The 23344-nt window shown below is 50.1% G+C and overlaps 1 protein-coding gene across 2 annotated transcripts in view; it reads right to left on the reverse strand.

Moving 5' to 3' along the window:
- LOC119969310 (5'-nucleotidase-like) overlaps positions 1 to 23344 on the reverse strand; it is a 110996-nt gene that overhangs the window by 1913 nt on the left and 85739 nt on the right. Inside the window, exons 6-8 of one of the 2 annotated variants that reach the window (XM_038802773.1) lie at positions 21525 to 21633; positions 7474 to 7623; positions 369 to 569 (exon numbers count right to left, since the gene is read on the reverse strand). In XM_038802773.1, the coding sequence (XP_038658701.1) occupies positions 369 to 569; positions 7474 to 7623; positions 21525 to 21633 (460 nt within the window). The remainder of the gene's footprint in view (positions 1 to 368; positions 570 to 7473; positions 7624 to 21524; positions 21634 to 23344) is intronic. The other variant, XM_038802784.1, reaches the window with a different exon arrangement.

The raw sequence follows: 23344 nt of genomic DNA on the forward strand, positions 1-23344 counted from the left end.
TTAAAAATCTGGAATTTAAACCTTGAAACCAATGTCAATTGTCAAAAAAACCCATCTGGTTCATTAATGTCCTTTGGGGAAGGAAATCTGTCATCCTTACCTGATCTGGCCTACATGTGACTCCAGATCCACAGCAATGTGGTTGACACTTAAATGCCCTCAGTGATGGGCAATAAATGCTGACCCAGCCAGCGATGCCCACATCCAATGAATGAATTCAATAAAATTCCCATCTTCTGCCATTTCATCCTTCCCACCAAATCAACTGATTGACTAATCAGAACATTGTGGACAGACATAAATTGTATTATTACAGGTTGGTAATAAATGGCAAATGATTTGAACATCTGTTGAAAATGTGTATATACCAGTATCGTGTTTGAGGTTTTTGTCCTTCAACATGGTGAACCCATCTCCACCTCCAGCAAGGTAAGAGTTGACAATGATTTTGTAAACTTCGGAGTCTTTGAGTGGTTCATAGTGTGGCACACGGCACTTTGAGCAGAGAACATCCAGTTTGACCACCCTGTGACCCGGTTTTTTATTCAGGTCAAATTCCACATGGACACCTAAGAAAAAGAATCACGTCAGACTTGGCAGCAAGGAGAGAATTAACATTGCAAATGATCATGTTTGGTACATAATGTGTGTGTCCCTGAACTTGGTCACTTTAACTCCCTTCCAACTGGACTCCTCCTTTCCCTCTGAACCCTTCACCTGCTGGTTGCTCTTGACAAATGATATTCTTCTACTCACTGTGGAATGAAGACACTTAATTTCTCTGTGACATACTCTTCATAAGACTTCAGTTTACATATTTCAAGTTGCTTCCCACGTGGAATTTCAGGTCCTCTGGCTGTCCTCCCCAGACCCTTTGGCAAGGTGGCAGCAATGGATTGATTAATATTTATTGTCACATGTTCCAAAGTACAGTGAGAAGTAGTTTTCTGCGGCCAAGGGAACGTACATAGTAGACAAAAGAATAATTGACAGAGCACATTGACAAATGGTACATCAAGAAATAATGATTGGAAAATATTCGTGAATAGTGTTCATACAGGGAACAGATCAATCCGAGGGGGAGTCATTGAGGAGTCCAGTAGCTGTGGGGAAGAAGCTGTTCCTATGTCTGGATGTGCGAGTCTTCAGGCTGCTGTGTCTTCTGCCTGATGGAAGGGTCTGGAGGAAGGCAATGCCTGGGTGGGAGGGGTCTTTGATAATGCTGTCTGCCTTCCTGAGGCAGCAGGAGGTGTAGACAGAATCAATGTGGGGGTGGCAAGCTTGTGTGATGTGTTGGGCTGAGTTCATTATACTCTGCAGTTTCTTGGACTGAGCAGTTGCCATACCAAGCTGTGATGCAGCCGGATAGGATGCTCTCTATGGCACATTTTTAGAAGTTTGAGAGAGTCGATGCAGACATGCCGAATTTCTTTAGCTTCCGTAGGAAGTAGAGACGTTGTTGGGATTTCTTGACTGTTGCATCAACGTGAGTGGACCAGGACAGACTGTTGGTGATGGTGACCCCAAGGAACGTAAAGCTATAGACCATCTCCACTTCGGAGCCATTGATATAGATGGGAGTGTGTGTCCTTCTACACGTCCTGAAGTCAATGATCAGTTCCTTGGTCTTTCCAGCATTTAGAGAGAGGTTGTTTTCGGTACACCATGCAACCAAATGATCTATCTCCCTTCTGGAGTCTGATTCGTTGTTGTTTGAGATACGGCCCACCACAGTCGTACCATCCGCAAACTTATAGATTGAGTTGGAGTTAAATCTTGCCACACAGTCATGTGTGTATAGGGAGTACAATAGAGGACCGAGCACACATCCTTCCGGAGCCCCGGTGTTGAGGACTATTGTAAAGGAGGTGCTGTTACCTATCCTGACATTGCCGGCTGTTGGTGAGAAAGTCGAGGATCCAGCTGCACAGGGAAGATCAAGTCCAAGATTGCAGAGTTTGATTATTAGTCTTGTCAGGATAATGGTGTTGAAGGCGGAGTTGTAGTCTATGAACAGCAGTCTGACGTAGGCGTCCTTGTTGTCGAGGTGTTCGAGTGTTGATTGTAGAGCCAGGGAGATAGCATCTGCTGTGGACCGGTTGTGACATTGGCGAACTACAAATGGAGCAAGATCGCCTGGGAGGCTGGCATTGTCCGTCTCATGACTAGCTTCATGATAACAGAAGTCAGGGCCACCGGTCGGTAGTCGTTGAAGCAGGCTATCTTGTTCTTCTTTGGTACTGATATTATGGTGGTCTTGTTGAAGGAGGTGGGGGCCTTGGAGCTGAGAAGTAAGGTGTTAAAGATGTCTGCGAATGCCACTCGCCAGCTGGCCTGCGCAGGGTCTGAGTGATAGCTCAGAGACTTCGTCGGGGCCTGCCGCTTTCTGCAGCTACTCTTTCAAGAAGGCAGCTCTTACCTCTGAGGCTGTAATAGTGGGTTCGGGTGTGCCCAGGGTTGTTTGGGTGGGTGGCCCTGAAGTATTGGCTGACTGTTCAAAGCGGACATAGAACTTGTTCAGTTCATCAGGGAGGGATGCTCCAGCACCAGAGAGTCCGCCTCCATTTTCAGACCAGCATATCCTTGTTCGTGCTGGACAGAAATACCTATTATCAGTCTGATAGGGTGATATTTGACTGTGTTGAAGTGCTGGCCTGGTGAACTGAGGAATTGTTTGGATTCCTATGCAGGCAGCTGGTGCCAAATGAGAGCCGCTGCTGGCTATTGTGGTCATCGCTCTCCTCCCTTCTCACTCCTGTTGCAAGCTAAAAGATCATAGAATTTACAGTGCAGAAGGGGGCCATTCGGCCCATCAAATCTGCACCGGCTCTTGGAAAGAGCACCCTACCCAAGATCTACACCTCCTCCCTATCCCAATAACCCAGTAACCCCACCCAACACTAAGGGCAATTCTGGACACTAAGGGCAATTTATCATGGCCAATCCACCTAACCTGCACATCTTTGGACTGTGGGAGGAACCCTGGAACTGTGAAGCCATTGTGCTATCCACAATGCTACCGTGCTGCCCACAATGCTACCGTGCTGCCCACAATGCTACCGTGCTGCCCACAATGCTACCGTGCTGCCCACAATGCTACCGTGCTGCCCACAATGCTACCGTGCTGCCCACAATGCTACCGTGCTGCCCACAATGCTATTGTGCTGCATGTTGGATGCTTCACCAAAAGAGCCTGGGGAGATCAGCTGGATAACAATAGGTTAGAACTGCCCAGAAAGCAGTCCAGTTGTGGTCCAGTCAGGACTTTATTAATCAGAGGCATGGTTTCTACTCCTGTGCATTCCAGGCCTCATAGGTCAACATTCCATTCGCCTTGTTGATTGTTTTCCGTACCTGCTCATGACATTTTAATGATCTGTGTGGTCAAACCCCCTTGTTCTGAATCAATATTTGTTTCCTTGGGAATTACAACACATTGACCTCTTTCTCAACTGTAAATACTGAGGCAAAGTAATGATACAGAATGTACTATGTTCTAGGTTCTATAGTGTAGAGGGACTTTAGAGGGGTTTCACAGGACGGCGCAACATCGAGGGCTGAAGGGCCTGTACTGCGCGGTAATGTTCTATGTACCCAAACTCCTTATTTTGATTGACAATATCACCATTATCTGCTTTCAAAGAGCTCACATTGCTCCTGATCTCGTTTCATCTAAATATAATTGTAAAACATTTTTTCAGTTGAATTTGTTCCCTCTTTCCAGTCCTTATTTATGCTCCCTCTTTGTAGCGCTTGCTGCGTTTTAGTCACCCTCGATATCATTGTATCGTTCCTATTTGGCAGGATCTGTGCTAGTTTTTAATTTTTCTGCTTTTTCCTTTTGTTTTATGTTGTCTCTGATCTCTTCAATTGCCCATGGCTATGTTTTTTTAACAAGCACTGTAGCCTTGTGGATAGCACAATTGCTTCACAGCTCCAGGGTCCCAGGTTCGATTCTGGCTTGGGTCACTGTCTGTGTGGAGTCTGCACATCCTCCCCGTGTCTGCGTGGGTTTCCTCCGGGTGCTCCGGTTTCCTCCCACAGTCCAAAGATGTGCGGGTTAGGTGGATTGGCCATGATAAATTGCCCTTAGTGTCCAGAATTGCCCTTAGTGTTGGGTGGGGTTACTGGGTTATGGGGATAAGGTGGAGGTGTTGACCTTGGGTAGGGTGCTCTTTCCAAGAGCCGGTGCAGACTCGATGGGCCGAATGGCCTCCTTCTGCACTGTAAATTCTATGATAAGTAGAGTTAATGCCTCTTGGGGATACAAACTGATTCTGTCAAATTATTTTCTCAACAAATCCCAATCTGTCATTTCAATCATTAACAAATTTGCCCAGTTTAAGGTGGACTGTCTCTGTCTCAACATATTAAAATCAGCCTTTACTTCAATCTAGAATCTTAGTGACTGATTCACATTTCTCCCTTTCAAACACTATTTCAAACACAATCCTAGTCTGGTCACTATTAGATAAATGCTTACTCATTGTAAGGCTGCAAACCAACATTCCTTCTAATCTCTTTTAATGTGCACAGGCCATTTCTATATGTGGGCAGGCCCTTTAAACTTTTCAATGTTAAACATGGCTACGTAGCTAACAGGGCAAATTGTGGTTAATTTGTGGGGAGGCAGTGGCAGTGGCAGCAGTGCCTTATCACTGGACTAGTAATCCAGAGACCCAAGATCTGAGGACCTGGATTTGAATCCCACCATAGTCGATAAACCTCCGGAATTGAAAGTCCAAAGGTGACCATAAAACCATTGTCCAATGTCGTAAAAACCCTTCAGGTTCATTGATGTCCTTTTGGGAAGGAAATCTGCCTCCCTTAAATGGTCTGGCCTACATGTGACTCCAGATCCATAGCAATATGATTGACTCTTAAATGCCCTCTGAAATAGACTCTTATTTATTAATTAAATAAACAAATAAATAAAGAAATAAATCTGACTCATTATTCTTGTTTGGGACTCACACAAGAAATTAATTACCTTTCTGTCATTTGTTTGTTTGTTTATTCCGGTCTCCTTGGAAGTTAAAATCCGGCATTGAGAAACGATTCTGCCTTTGCTACATGTTTTCACAATCTCTGCATTTACACAATCTCCCAATTCACCGCTCTCATCAGGCAATTTATGAACAATTCCCAGTCCAGTTTTAAGTCATTTTCACTTTCTTAATTCGACCCATAAAGTCTGTAGTGTCTGCTTAGCTCTTCATCACCAATGAAGTGATTTCATCCTTAATTACGAGAGTTACTCTTCCCTGCTGACTTGTAACCTGACTTGACAGCCTTATTTCGGTGATGATTATCATGTCAGACGCTGCAAGTTGAATTTAGAATTTGTCGTTGTAATTCATTTAGTTTGTTCATTATCACTCTATCCTTTTGTGCAAAGAGCATTTATTTGTGCAACACACCCTAACCTGTCCTTCTGTTTTAATGTTTTATTCCTGCTTTTATTTCCATCTCCTGGCTGAATTATTTTCTTTACTCTTTCACAGAATGGGGGCATCGCTGGCCATTCCTAATTGCTCTTGAGTAGGTGGTGTTTAACTGTTTCTGGAACTGTTGCAGTCCATGTAGTGGAGGTACACCCACAGTGCTATTAAGGATTTTGACACCGTGACAGTGAAGGAATGGTGGCAATATGGTTCCAAGTCAGGATTGTGCAAGATTTGGAGGGAAACGTCCAGGTGGAGGTGTTCCCATGTATCTCCTGCCTTCTAGGTGGTAGAGCTCGTGGGTTTGGAGTCATTGCAGTGAATCTTGTAGATGGTACACACTGCTGCTCCTGTGCGTTGGGGGTGGAGGGAGTGGATGTTGAAAGTGGTAGACGGTGCCAATCCAGTGGTCTGCTTTGTCCTGGATGGTGTTGAGCTTCTTGAGTGTTGTTGGAGCTGCACTCATCCAGGCAAGTGGGGATTATTCCATCACACTTCTGACTTGTGCCTTGAAGATCGCGGACAGACATTGAGGAGTCAGGTGAATTATTTCCGGCAGACCTGTTCTTGTAGCCACAATGTTTATATGGCTGGCCCAGTTGTGTTTCTGGTCAATGGTAACCCTCAGAATGTTGATAGTTGGGGATTCATCGATTGCAATGCCATTGAATGTCAAGGGTTTAAATATACAGAAAACGTTGGAAAAACTGAGCAGGTTTGGCAACATCTGTGGAGTCAACGGCTGGATGGGCCTGTGAAGTCTCAATCGGGCGCCATTTAGCACTGGATTCCACAATTGTGGACAAGGCATGATGGTACCTCGGTGGATCTCGCAGGCCTTTAGAGCCCCCCCAGGTGGTCGGGGTCAGGGTAGCATTGTACCCTGACACTCCCCCTCACACCTTGGCATTGCTAGCCTGGCACCCTGGCTGAATTGCACCCAACGTTTCAAGTCCATGTGATTCTTCTTCAGAGCTGGGCAGAGCAGAATATCAGGGGAAAATGATTAAATTCTTTTCTGTTGGAGATGGTCATTGCCTGGCACTTGTGTGTCGTGAATGTTACTTGCCCACTCATCACACCAAGCCTGGATATTCCTGAGTCTTGTTGAATTTGACCATGGACTGTTTAAGTATCTGAGGAGTTGTGAATGGTGCTGACCATTCAATTATCAGCGAATATCCCTACTTCTGCCCTTACCATAGATCATTATTTCAAACTTTTAAAATAAATTTAGAGTACCCAATTCTTATTTTTATCCAATTAAGGGGCAATTTAGCGTGGTCAATCCACCTACTCTGAGCATCTTTAGGTTGTGGGGATGAGACCCACGCAGACAGGGGGAGAATGTGCAAACTCCACACGGACAGTGACCCGGGGCCGGGATCAAACCTGAGTCTTCAGCGCTGTGAGGGAGCAGTGCTAACCACTGCACCACCATGCTATCCTACCATTATTTTAATTATTTTAATTAATTCCACCTTTTAATTTTCACTTTGGCAGTAGCCCCTAAGGTACATTATCTAGTAATAGAATTATAGCAACACAGAATGAGGCTGTTATTTTTGTCATTCATTCATGGGACGCAGGCGTCGCAGGCTATGCCAGCATTTATTACCCAGACTAATTACCCTTGAAGGGCCGTTAAGAGTCAACCACATTGCTGTGGATCTGGAGTCACATGTAGGCCAGACCAGGTAAGGATGGCAGATTTCCTTCCCTAAAGGACATTCGTGAACCAGATGCGTTTTTCATGGTCACCATTGAACTTTTGAGTCCATATTTTTTATTGAACTCAAAGTTGTGTTTTCAGTCAGTTAAAATTGGTTCCACAATTATAAATTTGCACATTTGCAATTTGAACACCAGCTGAGGAGCCTGACTGCTCAGGAGTAGATATAAGTAACAATCAACAGTGTTCTGAGAGGTATGAACTGATTGCTGAAGTGTATTTTTGATCAGCTATCATATTGCAGCAACAATGATCTTGCAGGACAGTTTTGTGTTCGATGGTAGAATATGATCTTACCAGCCACCTGCAGGAACTCCCCTCTGCCCAGTCCGTATCTCCAGACAGAATGCTCCAATGCTTCTCTTAAAGTTGAACCATAGACTTTCAGCAGATCAATGGTATTTCCAAATGGTAAAACAGTTAATATGTTTTCTGCTCGTATTGTTCCTGTGTGCAGGGAAATAAAGATAAACCCATGACGTTATTTGATAGGAATGGAACATTTTAGTCACTGATAACCCTTCCCTCTGCCCCCATTCTTAGATTTCTTCAGTGGAGTTCTTATCCCCCGGACAGGAGAATTTAACATTTCAAATTTGATACTCCGCCGCCCACTGCTAGTGGTGGAGTTCCCGGTGCGGCGGAGAATCCAGTCAAATGATTAACAGGCTGGGCACCGGATTCTCCAAGCCCATGTTAAACCCGATCCTTTGAGCCGGGACTCACCTGGGTGAGAATTGATGCAGGTATTTCCCAGCGTGGCCCTGGCGCGGTGGACCTCACGGTGGGACAAGGGGAAAACTCTTTTATGGATGCCCCCGAAGTCCACTGGAGGGCCACTACTCCCAACAATGTGAATCTGTCCCACACAAACCCCTCAGATCCATCTACACCCTCCCCCCAAACAGAGCACCTCCACAAGAGTACCCCATAAGAGAGATTCACACTGGAAACTCCCCAAATGAGAAAGACTTCAGCCTGGAAATGTCCCATCACAGAGACCGCTGCCTGGAGCCCCCCCTGTTACAGAGACCCCTGTCTGGGAGCCCCCACCCCCATTACAGAGACCCCTGCCTGGGATCCCCCCAATACAGAGACCCCTGCCTGGAAGCCCCCCCATTACAGAGACCCCTGCTTGGAAGCCCCCCATTACAGAGACCCCTGCCTGGAGCCCCCAATACAGAGACCCCTGCCTGGGAGCCCCCCCCCCCCATTACAGAGACCCCTGCCTGGAGCCCCATTACAGTGACCCCTGCCTGGAATTCCCCCATTACAGAGACCCCTGCCTGGAGCCCCCATTACAGAGACCCCTGCCTGGAAGTCCCCCAATACAGAGACCCCTGCTTGGAAGCCCCCCCATTACAGAGACCCCTGTCTGGAATTCCCCCATTACAGAGACCCCTGTCTGGAATTCCCCCATTACAGAGACCCCTGCCTGGAGCCCCATTACAGTGACCCCTGCCTGGAATTCCCCCATTACAGAGACCCCTGCCTGGAGCCCCCAATACAGAGACCCCTGCCTGGAAGTCCCCCATTACAGAGACCCCTGTCTGGAATTCCCCCATTACAGAGACCCCTACCTGGAGCCCCCAATACAGAGACCCCTGCCTGGAAGCCCCCCATTACAGAGACCCCTGTCTGGGAGCCCCCCCATTACAGAGACCCCTGCCTGGAGCCCCCAATACAGAGACCCCTGCCTGGAAGTCCCCCATTACAGAGACCCCTGTCTGGAATTCCCCCATTACAGAGACCCCTGTCTGGGAGCCCCCCATTACAGAGACCCCTGTCCTGGAAGCCCCCCATTACAGAGACCCCTGCCTGGAATCCCCCCATTACAGAGACCCCTGTCTGGGAGTCCCCCCATTACAGAGACCCCTGCCTGGAAGCCCCCCATTACAGAGACCCCTGCCTGGAGCCCCCAATACAGAGACCCTTGCCTGGAAGCTAGGGAGCAGTCCAGACAGAGACAGTGAAAAGAATCATTGCTTTAAAACTCACCTGTGCAGTATATCTGCTGGCTCAGACAGAGGAAGCAAAACCTGTAAATTCCTAAAAAAAGAAAACCACATCAGCTGGGTTTATACCCCCTGAGATTTTGATCTGAAGGCTTTCATTCAAATCAATTGGTTTTACTATGCTGTGATTGAAAGCTTCCTCACACAGCCTGCTGCTGGATTGTTCAATCTCATTTCCATTCATGCCTGAGTAAATTTCAAGTAGTCTGCTGTGAAACTAACCACAATGTTGAGAAACATCCAGCGATGATTAATATCCCTTGGACCATATCAAACACAGTTAAGTGCTCTCATTTCCTGTTTTCTCTGCAGAAAGCACTTATCTGGCTTTGATATGGTCCAAGAGATGTCAATGATAGCTAGTTGTTCATAAATGGTTAGTTTCACAGCTGACTACTTGAAATCCATTCAAACTTGAAGGGAAATGAGTTTAAACAATTCAGACAGCTGGCTGTGTGTGGAAGCTGTCAATCGTAGCTAACTAAAGTCAATTTTAGAGATATGAATGAAAGCCTTGCAGATGAATGATCTGAGGGGGTTAAACCCACCTGATGTGGTTTTCTCTCTTTCTCAGAATTTACAGATGTTGCTTCCTGCGCCTGAGCCAGCAGGTGTATTGCACAGGCGAGTTTCAAAGCTGTGATTTTTTTTTTTTACTGTCTCTTTCAGGACTTGTCATCAGCTTCCAGGGATGAGTCTCTGGAATAAATGACTTTGAGGCAGGGATCTCTCCTTATGGGAATTTCTGGTGGGGGTCTCTATAAAGCGGGGGGGGGGGGGGGGAGGTTCTGGTGAGTGTCTCCTTTTGGGGTTTTCTGGTGGGGGTCTCTGTAATCGGGTGTCTCTGGTGGGAGCGTCTCTTGTGGGTGGTCTCTGGTGGCTGTCTTTGGTGGTGGGCTGATGTGTGGCTCCCAGTGCGATCGGAAATCACTGGCTATTCATCCCCAGCAGTCTCCCAAACAGAGAATTCACCTCAGGGAAAATTGCACGATTTAAATGAAAATTGGATATTGAAGAGAAGGGCCTCCCCATCCCTGGGCTAGATTCTCTGATTCTGGGGCTATGTCCCCACGCCGGCATGGGAACGGTGGTGTTTTACGCCAGTCAAAATGGTGCGAAATGACCACCGATTCCCCGTTTTGCTGGGGGCTAGCAGGAAGGCAGCGTAGAGCACCCAGCTCTGGCTGTCGTTACGGCCCGGAGAATTGCCAGGTCCGTGGCCGCACATTCGCACAGCGACGGCCTGCAGTGGCTGCGCCGTGCAACATGGCGACGGCCGCTCGCGGGCCTGGCCTGCGAAATAGTGTCCCCATTCAGCTTGATTGCGTGCCCCAGACCATCTCTGCACAGGGCCCCCAGCCCCGAATAAAGTCCCCCCCCTGCCCGCGGATCGGCCCTCCCCCGATTGTGGCGATGCTGAACTGAGTCCGCAGCCGCCACACCGAGTTCCCGACGGGTGAGACCATGAGAGACCCACGCCGTCGGGAACTCAGACGGTCGGGGGCGGAGCATCGGGGGGTGGGCCTCAGGCAAGATCCTGAAGCTGTCGATACGTGGCGTGGTGCATTCCTCGAGTAGGCCGCTTTGGAGGGGGCGGAGCATCTCAAAAGCAGCGCCGGCCCCGATTACGGCGTTGGCGACCGGAGAATCCTGCCCCCTGTGTTTCTCGGCGGCGTGCCATCACTGGGAATGGGATCTCCATTCCTGCCTGGCCAATGGGACATCTCATTATACCAACCCCACTCTGCTGGAAACCCATGGACGGGAATGTGCTGCCCTCGGAACGCAGAATTCCGCTGGCGGCATAATTCACTTCACTGTAAAGAATTTCTCCCATCCTCTCTCCTCATCACGAATAATCCTGAATCGTAAATCATTGAACCTTCAAACAGGGAAAATCAACTTTACAATTATTCGATTTCCTGCTCCAGTGAGAAGAGTCCCAGTTCCAGGCTACCTGTTGAATTCACATTATATACTCCCTTTGACACAAACATCATTTCTACAATGAGGCTCCCTAACTGGTAACTCGGGATACACAAACTGTGACCTAACCAGCACTTTATACGCATTTCATGTTTCTCCTGACAGCTAATGGTGCCCTCTCTTCACACACAATGGCTCTAACTCTCGTTCACGGTGATGATAATAATAATAATAGTAGTAGTAATCTTTATTGTCACAAGTAGGCTTACATTAACACTGCAATGAAGTTACTGTGAAAAGCCTCTAGTCGCCACACTCCGGCGCCTGTTCAGGTACACAGAGAGAGAATTCAGAATGTCTAATCCACCAAACAGCACGTCTTTAGGGACTTGTGGGAGGAAACCAGAGCACCCAGAGGAAACCCACACAGACACAGGGAGAACGCGCAGACTCCATCAGACAGTGACCCAAGCCGACAATCGAACCTGGGACCTGGAGCTGTGAAACAACAGTGCTAACCACTGTGCTACTGTGTCATTCATCACCCTAGCCTCACGATGATGATAACACTGGCCGCACAATGATTATCACCCCTACCTCATGATGATTATCAACCCTGCCTCACGGTGATTATCACACCTGCCTCACGATGGTGATCACATGTGCCTCACAATGATGATCATTCCTGCCTCATGATGATGATCACCCCTTCTTCACGATGATAATCACCCCTGCCTCATGATGGTGATCACCCCTGTCTCACGATGATGATCACCCCTTCTTCACGATGATGATCACACCTGCCTCACGATGATGATCACCCCTGCCTCATGATGATTATCACCCCTGCCTCACGATGGTGATCACCCCGCCTCACAATGGTGATCACCCCGCCTCACGATGATGGTCACTCCTGCCGTACGATGATGGTCACTCCTGCCGTACGATGGTGATCACTCCTGCCTCACGATGGTGATCACCCCGCCTCACGATGATGATCACTCCTGCCTCACGATGGTGATCACCCCTGCCTCACGATGATGATCACCCCTGCCTCACGATGGTGATCACCCCTGCCTCATGATGGTGATCACCCGTCTCACGATGATGATCACCCCTTCTTCACGATGATGATCACACCTGCCTCACGATGATGATCACCCCTGCCTCATGATGATTATCACCCCTGCCTCACGATGGTGATCACCCCGCCTCACAATGGTGATCACCCTGCCTCACGATGATGGTCACTCCTGCCGTACGATGATGGTCACTCCTGCCGTACGATGGTGATCACTCCTGCCTCACGATGGTGATCACCCCTGCCTCACGATGATGATCACTCCTGCCTCACGATGGTGATCACCCCTGCCTCACGATGATGATCACCCCTGCCTCACGATGGTGATCACCACTGCCTCATGATGGTGATCACCCCTGCCTCATGATGGTGATCACACCTGCCTCACAATGGTGATCACCCCTGCCTCACGATGATGGTCACTCCTGCCGTACGATGATGGTCAGTCCTGCCGTACGATGATGATCACTCCTGTCTCACGATGGTGATCACCCCTGCCTCACGATGACAATCATTGGATATGGCACCGGACCAGACCCCAATTTATTTTAGGAAAGTGGACACAACACCAACTATTTTCCGATTTGTAAACTGTGAGGAACGGATACTTGGCTCCAAGAATGATTCCACTGACTACTAGGGATCTTTTAAACAAACTTTATTAATGACACAGGATAAATCCCAGTTACATCCAAGGAACCAACAGTGTTTCAATTAATAGTTAAACACCTCTAAAATATAAAGACAGGTCTTTGAGCTTACTTCACCATCTACTTCTCAAATGTCAATTCAACTAAATCTCCACACAAAGCTCAAATGCCACTTATTAATACCGTGAACATTCACTGGCTTACAGTTTATTGACAAAGTCCCTGGGAGAGAAGCTTTCAGAAGTCAGTCTGAGAAATACATCTCCTTTACTCGGTATCCAGAGGACATCTCTAAAAATGAAACTAAAAACAGCAAAGGGCAGGGCTGAAATCGCAACTAAAGACAGAGCCAGCCCCTCCCATGAGTGACATCACACCCTGCCTAGCTATTAAACCCCTTAATCACAGCTCTAGCAGACGTACAGGATCTGATTTCATTAAAAAATTTCTAAGGGCCTGATGGAACCATCAATTCACCAGACACGTGTTTCCGATGTGAATCTAGGCTTTAATCGACTTACTTCAGAGCCAGCCTGTTACCTGTCGATGAACTCGTAGTGAACTCAGGCTGACTCTGGACAAGGGTATTTATACAGTGGCACTAGGGGGAGGAGTCGTGGGCGGAGCCAAGGGTGGAGCACAGTGCAAGTTCCTGAATGCTTCCAGCGCTACTCCCCCTAGTGGTAGGATAGCGCTACTGCGCTTACAAAGACAGTGTGAATTAACATATATGCATCTATATTACATTCACCACAGGGCCCGATTCTCCAGAAAAATTTCGAAGTGTGGTACTGGGCAGGAATTGCCGCGAGCTTTCCGATGCTCGACTGGCTGGCTCGCTGTCCGGTTCGCTAGCATCGCACTCCCCAGCTCCCCCCCTCCCCCCCACCACTAAGAAGGTCGAGCAGCACTTAAGCAGCATTTGCTCAGCCAACCCCAGCCAGCTCGCAATAATAGCACCCAGGAGTAGGACCCACGATTCGTGGATGCAGATCTGGGGAGGATTGGTAGCATGGTGATCGATTGGGGCAGTACGGTAGCATGGTCTCAGGGATCAGTGTTGGGCCCACAATTGTTCACAATTTACATTGATGATTTGGAGTTGAGGACCAAGAGCAATGTGTCTATGTTTGCAGATGACACTAAGATGAGTGGTAAAGCGAAAAGTGCAGAGGATACTGGAAGTCTGCAGAGGGATTTGGATAGGTTAAGTGAATGGGCTCGGGTCTGGCAGATGGAATACAATGTTGACAAATGTGAGGTTATCCATTTTGGTAGGAATAACAGCAAACGGGATTATTATTTAAACGATAAAATATTAAAGCATGCCGCTGTTCAGAGAGACTCGGGTGTGCTAGTGCATGAGTCACAGAAGGTTGGTTTACAAGTGCAACAGGTGATTAAGAAGGCAAATGGAATTTTGTCCTTCATTGCTAGAGGGATGGAGTTTAAGACTAGGGAGGTTATGTTGCAATTGTATAAGGTGTTAGTGCGGCCACACCTGGAGTATTGTGTTCAGTTTTGGTCTCCTTACTTGAGAAAGGACGTACTGGCACTGGAGGGTGTGCAGAGGAGATTCACTAGGTTAATCCCAGAGCTGAAGGGGTTGGATTATGAGGAGAGGTTGAGTAGACTGGGACTGTACTCGTTGGAATTTAGAAGGATGAGGGGGGATCTTATAGAAACATTTAAAATTATGAAGGGAATAGATAGGATAGATGCGGGCAGGTTGTTTCCACTGGCGGGTGACAGCAGAACTAGGGGGCATAGCCTCAAAATAAGGGGAAGTAGATTTAGGACTGAGTTTAGGAGGAACTTCTTCACCCAAAGGGTTGTGAATCTATGGAATTCCTTGCCCAGTGAAGCAGTTGAGGCTCCTTCATTACATGTTTTTAAGGTAAAGATAGATAGTTTTTTGAAGAATAAAGGGATTAAGGGTTATGGTGTTCGGGCCGGAAAGTGGAGCTGAGTCCACAAAAGATCAGCCATGATCTAATTGAATGGCGGAGCAGGCTCGAGGGGCCAGATGGCCTATTCCTGCTCCTAGTTCTTATGTTCTTATGTTCTTATGGTGGTTAGCATAAATGCTTCACAGCTCCAGGGTCCCAGGTTCGATTCCCGGCTGGGTCATTGTCTGTGCGGAGTCTGCACGTCCTCCCCGTGTGTGCGTGGGTTTCCTCCGGGTGCTCCGGTTTCCTCCCACAGTCCAAAGATGTGCGGGTTAGGTGGATTGGCCATGATAAATTGCCCGTAGTGTCCTAAAAGGTAAGGTTAAGGGGGTGGGGGGTTGTTGGGTTACGGGTATAGGGTGGATATGTGGGTTTGAGTAGGGTGATCATTGCTCGGCACAAAATCGAGGGCCGAAGGGCCTGTTCTGTGCTGTACTGTTCTATCTTGGACGCAGTGGAGGCCAAGAGGGATGTCCTAATCCCCTGAGGATACTGGAGGGTCAGTCATAGGGCAGCCACTCCCTCCCAAGGGACCCCCTTGGAGGAGAGCTCCAAGGATGCAACCATCGGGACACAGCTGTCATCCCCACCCTCCACCAGCGCAGATACGCACACCTCGGTGGAAATGTGGTCAGGCTTCTGGGTCACAATCTGGTGAGCACCACACAGCTGCTGATGTACATCAGGTGGAGGCAGAAAGCCCCAGGTAAGACAGCTGTCGGAGATCTGCTGGATCCCAGGACCCAGCTGTGTCCAAGCCTGATGCTGAGCGTGTGGAAGAGGTCACCTGGAGCTGATGGAGACGCTAGGGTATGTCCATGACATTCAGAGGGGGATTTTAGCATTACTTCAGCAGGTCCATAGCCAATTGGAGGCTATAGGCGCAGGAGATGTCGCTGGCAATGCATGGCACAGAGACCAACACTGCTGGGGTGGTGAACGCAGTGGGAGCTGGTGCAGCGACGTCAGCAACATTAGTGGAGGTGTCCAGTCAGTGACGGACAATGGCTGAGGGCCTCGGCAGAATGTCCGACTCGCTGGGGGATGTGACCGGCTGCCAGCTGAGAATGGCCGAGGCGTTGCGGAGCTTGTCCCAGTCGCACTGCAGAGCCTGTCCCCGTCACTGAGGAGCATCACCGAGGACGTTGACACAATGGTCCAGACATTGGAGAGCCATCAGGTCGGTGCAGACAATGATGCAGGGGCAGCCGGGGCGCTAACCAGCTGCCCCTGGGTCCCAAGGTGAACCCTGTAATGATATGCATAATCTAAGGAGAGGAAAGGGTTAACAAGGTGATGTTCATGTATATGGCATGTATATGCAGGTGGCATCACTGAGTAGTCTTATAAAAGGCTGCGTCTCTCGGCATTCTGGGAGAAGTTGTTGGAGAAGTTGATGTGAAAGGATAGTGCGAAGTTGAGTTGGAGTGTAGGTTATACATTAGAGAGGTAATTAATTACTGTATCATTGATTCAAAACTATTATTTTGTTAGCTGTACTCAGTAGAGTGCGCAAAACATTTCAAGTGGTGGAAATTCACACCATGATTTCAAGTAGAGTAAAATAAACTAGTTTTGATTTAAATATATAAGTTTATGTTCTTTGTCAACACTACGACTTTGGCTATCTTGGAGAACAATACAAGGAACATAACAAACCGGAGGCCCTATGGGCACCAAACGGGAGGAGGGGACACCGGATGCCAACCTGGACCAATCCCATGGAGTGGCAACAGTGCCCATGAGCTCCCCTGAGTTCCACTCCTCTGATGAGGCCTCGTCCCATAGCCAGCATGCGGGGCAGGGCGCTGACAAGGGAGCTGGGGCTTTTCAGTGAAGGATGTGTGGCGTGAGAGTGGGGAATTGTTGTACACAATAAACATCCTTGAACACAATCAGTATGACGTCTCTGTCACTTTCTTCCACCTTGTAGGCTGACCTCCGAACCCTTTGCCCATCTTTCCAGGCATCCCCTCCTCCCCAGGCACACTGCGTGCAGGTGATGAGTGTGAGCGAGCACTCAGCAGACAGGCAGGGATCAGATTATGGCATAGATTGAGGAGCACCGGCGCTCAGCTCTCTGTGGGTTATCATCACCCCCCCATGCCCTTGACAGTGATCCGCTGACAGTGCCGACACAGTCCCAGCTCCCTGGAGTGATGTGACACATATCCTGGGAGGGTGGGAGATGGGACTGGGGAGGATGGACCAGGTCACGTCCTACGTGAATTGGACGAGTATGAGAGCCCTCCCTGGCCCTTCGGGCTTGCCGGACCTTTGCCGCCTCCGGCTGGTTCTCTGGTTCCTCCCTGGGCTTGTCCTCCAGCCCCTGATGGTCTGGTGCCAACTCACCATCCTCAACCTTGTCCTCCTCCTCCTCAGAGGTGGCTACACATTCCTCATCACCGACCTCTAGCTCGTCGCCCCGCTGCTGTGTGAGGTTGTGGAGGGAACAGCAGACCACACCAAAGCGGGCGACACTCCGGGCCGTGTACTGGGGGTGACTGGAGCGGTTGAGGAGTCCGATACTCCGCTCAGTGACAGTCTGGGTGGCTGCCTGGCCCTCATTGTACCGGGTCTCCGGCCTCCGAACTGGCGTCACTAGCCAGTTTATCCCCCAAGAGCCAGCTGCCCATCCTGGGGTGCTCATCGAAGAGGCTGGGGATGACTGACTGTCCCAGGATGTAGCTGTCGTGGACACTCCCTGGGAAGCATGCACATACGTGCATTATCTTGGTGGTATCAAACGAGCTGTATGTTGAGGGAGTGGAACACTTTGAGGGAGAGGCACCCCAGATAGCCCGGTGAGCGCAGGGCAACATGCATGTCCTCTATTACCCCTAGACCTGGGGCATCCTGGCGATATGGAGAACTCTGCCTCCCGGGCATCCTGTTGGGCCTGGTCCATGTCAAAGATGATGTAGTCTTCCGCCCGTACATACAGGGCATCCGCGACCTGTCGAATGCACCTGTAGCCTGTGGCCTGCGAGATACCACACAGGTCCCCGCTCCAGTCCTGGAATGATCCTGAGGCAGAAATGTTCAGGGCTGTGGTGATGATGATGGCTACCGGGAGTGGGTGTCCTCCTCCACCCAGAGCCAAGTCCGCGAAGACATGGACTTGTCTTCAGGGTGTGGGGTGCACATGGTCCACACTGTCTCATTGTTGAGGCAGAGCCTCCTGCGTGCTGTCTGCCAACTGTTCAATTGACCAGCGATGCCTGTATACCTTGGGCTGTCACGGGTCTGGGTCCCTCCCTGGACTGATGGGTGGCGGTTCCTCAGGGTGTGGGGTGCACATGGTCCACCACCTCGAGCATTGCTGACATTGCTGTTGCTGTCGCTGCCGCCGCCGTCTGACTGCCCGGCCTAGCAGCAGCACCACTAGGGCAAGTTCTGGGTCCAAAGGCCCCGCCATAGTGTTCAATATCTGAAAGGCATTGGGAGAGGGTGTTAGACTGATAAACAGTGGTGGCTCCCACCCTGGGACCCTCCATTCCCCATTGACCCCCCCCTCCTCCCCCCCCCCCCCCCCACCTGAAACGCTCTGCCCATGCACACCCGGCTGCAGCGGGCCCCCGTCACTGGACCCCAGACCAGCTCGTAACATCACCTGGAATTGGCGCTGGCCCCCTCCCCGTGTCACTCAACCACCCTTCAACCATGGACATGTCCCCGGAGCTGTGTCCCATCCCCTGGATGTTTGGGTGTTTACTGTTGTGTGTGTGGTGCTGCCTCCCACAGTGTCCATGCATCAAGGCCTGATTGGGATTCTAGGCAATGACTCCCGCATGCCACATGGCCTTCCCACCCATGGGAATCCACTTGGGTTGTGTGAAGTGCTCACTTAACCACGATTAACAATTCTCTATTAGCGATAGCCTTCGGCCGCACGGCCGGAGGCTTCGGCAGTCGGTGGGGGCTTTGGGTGGTTGGTGGCGCAGATGGGCAGTGAAAAGGGTCTCCCCCGGAATCGGTACACACGATCCAGGGGTTGGCATGATGGGGTGAGGTTTCCCCTCCCCGGTTGCCCCTCCAGCATCTCCCCCCACCCTCCCATGGCGGCTCACCACTGCGGAGTATCCCCCCAACCCCAGATGAGGGTCCCACGCCGAGTATTGAGGTGGCAAGCTTAGCGCTCTTGGACTCTTTGTAAGCAGAGATGGCCACTCACCTTCTCGGCTTCTTGCAGAAGCCCTTCCGTCAGGTTCACGTTTTTAAAAGGGGTACTAATCAGCGCCAGAGTGAGCACTTGCTGGACAGGCCGATGAATGATGGGAGGCCGCTGGATAAAGGGTGGCTCTCATTACTTGTATGGAAATGGGTCTTGTGGTGATAATTGGTTTCTCGCCACACTCCGGTGAGATCTCGATTTCGTCTCGGGAGCGGGCCGGTTGCATCGTAAACTATTTGGCGCCTGGCACGGTTCTCGATTTCTGCCTCTCTTGCTATTCACTGACCTCGTTTTTTCGAGCGAGGGAGTAATGAGGCCAGAGAATCGCGCCCTAAGTGTCATTTTGGGCAGGTTTAGCGAAGTGTTTCCCATCAGCTCTTTGGGTGAGCCATTTCTTTGGGTCTTGAGGAGTTTCTCCCTGGTCCAGCCCGCACGGAGAAATTCTTTCATCACTCGGGGAGCTGAACCCACTGGCCAGACTGGCTCCTTAGAGATTGGGCCGCCATTTTGAATGGGTACCTTTATCTCAAAGTGAGCTTGAGGGTCTCCCATATCCCCCCCCCCCCCCCCCCCCCCCCCCCCCACGCTTGGTCAATGTTATATCCCACACATGGGCATTACCCCAAACCCCCCAAGTGAGGACTCCCTGCCTTGGGGTAACTGATGGCCCTCCCTTTTCAGGCCTCCCTACTACCCCTTTTAGCCCCCCCCCCCCTTCAGGGCCCACATCCTTTACCCCTCCAACCTTTATGAAGCCCCTTCATTCCCGCATTTCACCCCATCACCCTTCATAGCCCTCTCATTCCCCCTTTTATGGGCGTAACCCCCCTCAGGCCCCAGACTTTGGCAGTGCCACCCTGGAACCCAGGCACCGACACCCTGATACCCTGGCAGTGCCCCTGCCAGCCTTGCTAGGCCACCAGTCACCTTTGGCAGTGCCAAGGTGCCAGGAGAGAGCCAGGGTACCACCCTGACCTTTACCTGACCAGACAGGCCTCTCCATTGGCCTGGTGAGTTTACACCTGGTCCACATGTGGATTGTGCTGCCCTGCCAGCAACATAGGTTTTCGAAGATCACCGTCCCCTTTTTTTAAGGGTGGCCGATAGAAAATGCTAAAAATAAAACCTTATCTCCAAACAGCACTTCCCCCAAACACCACCCCATGTAACAACCCTGTCTGCAACATGATTGCTCTCCCGTGCTCAGCACCCCCCTCCCAACATTGCTCCCAGCATTGTCCTCACATAAATGTGAACAGATTATGTAAAAGGTGGATGGGAAAGGGGCGGGGAGGCCTGATAATGAGATTCCGTTTGGTTTATCATTGATCAGAAACTGAACTGGACTAGCTATATTAATACTGTGGCAGGTCGACGGCGAGGAATCCTCATCACTTCCTGACCCCCCGAAGCCTGCCCACCATCTACAAGGCACAAATCAGGAGTGTAATGGAATACGGTCCACTTGCCTGGATGAGTGCAGCTCCAACAACATTCAAGAAGCTCAACACCATCCAGGACAAAGCAGTCGCTTGATTGCTCCCCTTCCACAAACATTCAAACCCTCCAGCACCGACAAACAGCCGTGTGTACCATCTACAGGATGCACTGCAGTAACTCACCAATGTTCCTTAGACAGCACCTTCCAAACCCATGACCACTACCATCTAGAAGGTCAAGAACAACAGATACCTGGGCACCCCACCACCTGGAGGTTCCCCTCCAAGTCAATCACCACCCTGACTTGGAAATATATCGCCGTTCCTTCGCTGTTGCTGGGGCAACATCCTGGAACCCCCTCCCTAAGAGCACAGTGGGTATACCTACACTTCAAGGACTGCAGCGGTTCAAGAAAGCAACTCACCACCACCTTCTGAAGGGCAACTCGGGATGGGCAATAAATGCTGGCCTAACCAGTGATGCACACATCCCATAAATGAATTTAAAAAATGTAAGTTTTTGTAAGTTGTTGTATGTTGGGATCCAGTTACGTCATTGGTGGACGAGGGTACCAATTGCTATGGGACATCCCATCTGTGTAAATTGTGTTTTGGGCCTCCTGCGGGATTTTCCCCTCCTGCCGCAAACTCTGCCCGCCGGAAACAGGAGCGGAAAATCTCCCCCAATTCCAGTCTGTGGGTGGGATTTTCCGACTACCCCACCACATGCCTCCCCATCCCGCCGTTGTCAACGGGACTTCCTGGTGACAGCACCCCTTGTCGCCGGGAAACCAGTGCGCCGACGTGGGGCTGGAATTTCCTGCTGACATGAACAGCCGGTAAATCTAGCCCTGTATAATTCTTTCACCGTTGCGACAAATGCCTCCGAGAGACGCTCTTCTTCTTCCTAAATGCCCAACCACTTCTCAATCTTAATAAAGCTCCTGAATATTATTGTATTAGACAACACATTCTTTTATGTTTTCAATTCACTAATTTGCTGAATTTGGCCTATTTCCAGTTGAGGCAGGTTCTAATGAAAGCTTCATCAGGCCCGTCACGGACAGAAAGGAGTACTCAAAGCATTTATGGAAATAATAGCTGACCTACATACCATTGTCACTGAGCTCATCAATGGGCGCACGGATCCCACCCCCTTGTGTCAAACAAATGGATACATGGGTCCAAGACTTGTCATCTGGTTTTCGGATATTTTCATTGATCTGGAATTGTTACAAATGTAGAGAAGAGGAGTGTAGGTTTTGTTAGCTCCGCTGTCTGACACGCTGTACTTCTACAGGGCGTTCAGTTTTATCCTTATGCTGATGTGTGCAGATTGTCACAGGTTAGCAGGAATCAACAAAGACAGTACTTCTTCCACAATGAATGCTGGAATTCTCCATTTGGGACTGAATGGCGTGTGATTCACAATTCTGTTTGGAGCGCTATTCGGTAAACAAGTCAGGACATGCAAATGGCCCAGCACTCTGCCAGCGCGAGTTGAAAGCAGTTCCCAACCCAGCGGGCATCGTAACCTCTGGAGCCGGAGTTAGTGCCAGAGACTGACAGCTGGAGTTGTTTTTAAGCGTTCCAATTACCACACACTCACTGCAGCCACCAAGATGTCTCAGAGAAGACCTACCCCCCCCCCCCCACCCGTCGGGGGTCTGAGGAGGGCCCACAGCTCCATGCCAGTGAGGAGTGGAGGGACACCCTTTTCCCCAGCGTGGGCCGCAGACTCAAGCCTACCCTCCTGAACACTACCTGGGAGGTGGTGGCAGAGGCAGTCGCTGCTGCAAGTCTGACAAGGAGGAGACAGCTGGTGATATAGAGGGGTGAGGTCTCGTCCACGAGGGGGGGGGGGCAGAGAGCCAGGGAGGGCGCCAAAGGCCATGGTGCAGGTGTCCTCTGGCTGGGGTGAACTCTGCTAATTCCCTGCTTCCCCTGCAGCGGGGCTGTGCTTCTGAGGAGTGCCAACACCTGGTGGACCCCGAATTGAGCTTGACCACGCCCTACACTTGATGATACAGCTGGGGTATGAGGGTGTCCAGAGGGGTGGCCTGGGTGGGCTCCCAGATGACCAGAGTCCTTCTGAGCATTTAAAGCACACAGGCAGCACTCAGCAGAGTGAGCAGCCAGGAGCCTGTAAGTAGGGGGAGAGTTTAAAAGACACACTGCAGCAAAGGTGGTCTGAGCCAGGCCACTCTGATCCCAAGGGGGGGGGGGGGGGGGGCCCGATCCACAAACTCAGCACCAAGTTGATCCCCTCTACTGCCCCGGGCCCAGGCAGCCACCCCCAGCAAGCCTGACATTTTTGGAAGCTTTTCCAGAGGAATTTTATCCTTTCGCTCCCCCTCGACAGCCATGGCACCCAGGCCCCGCTTGTCAATACTATCACTAATTCGTGCCTGCGAGACATCTGCCTAAGAGGGATAGAGCCTCGCAGAGGGTGGAGCATGAAGTGTACAAGCCATTAACGATATTAAAATCCAAGCAAATGACGGTTTTGCATCGATCCACTGGTGCGGGGTACAAACAATAATTTCACCACCAGCGAAGAACCAGAGCATGGTGTCCGATTCGATGCTGGGCACAAAACAAACTTGTTCCATTTTGGTCGATTCTCCTCCCGATCGCGATTCTTGCTTTCAGAGTCGTAAAGCAGAGAATCCAGTCCCAAATGCCCGAAGGTGCTTTATATAATGAGACAAAACATGACCCCAAGCCACAAAGTGCTGTCCAGAAACTTGATCAAAGAGTTGGGTTCAAAGAAGTCTCATAGAATAGTAGAATTTACAGTGCAGAAGGAGGCCATTCAGCCCATCAAGTCTGCACCAGCTCTTGGAAAGAGCACCCTACCCAAGCCCACACCTCCACCCTATCCCCGTAACCCAGTAATCCCATCCCAACACTAAGGGCAATTTATCATGGCCA

This window comes from Scyliorhinus canicula, chromosome 1 (assembly GCF_902713615.1).
Source record: "Scyliorhinus canicula chromosome 1, sScyCan1.1, whole genome shotgun sequence".
Classification (NCBI taxonomy): domain Eukaryota; kingdom Metazoa; phylum Chordata; class Chondrichthyes; order Carcharhiniformes; family Scyliorhinidae; genus Scyliorhinus; species Scyliorhinus canicula.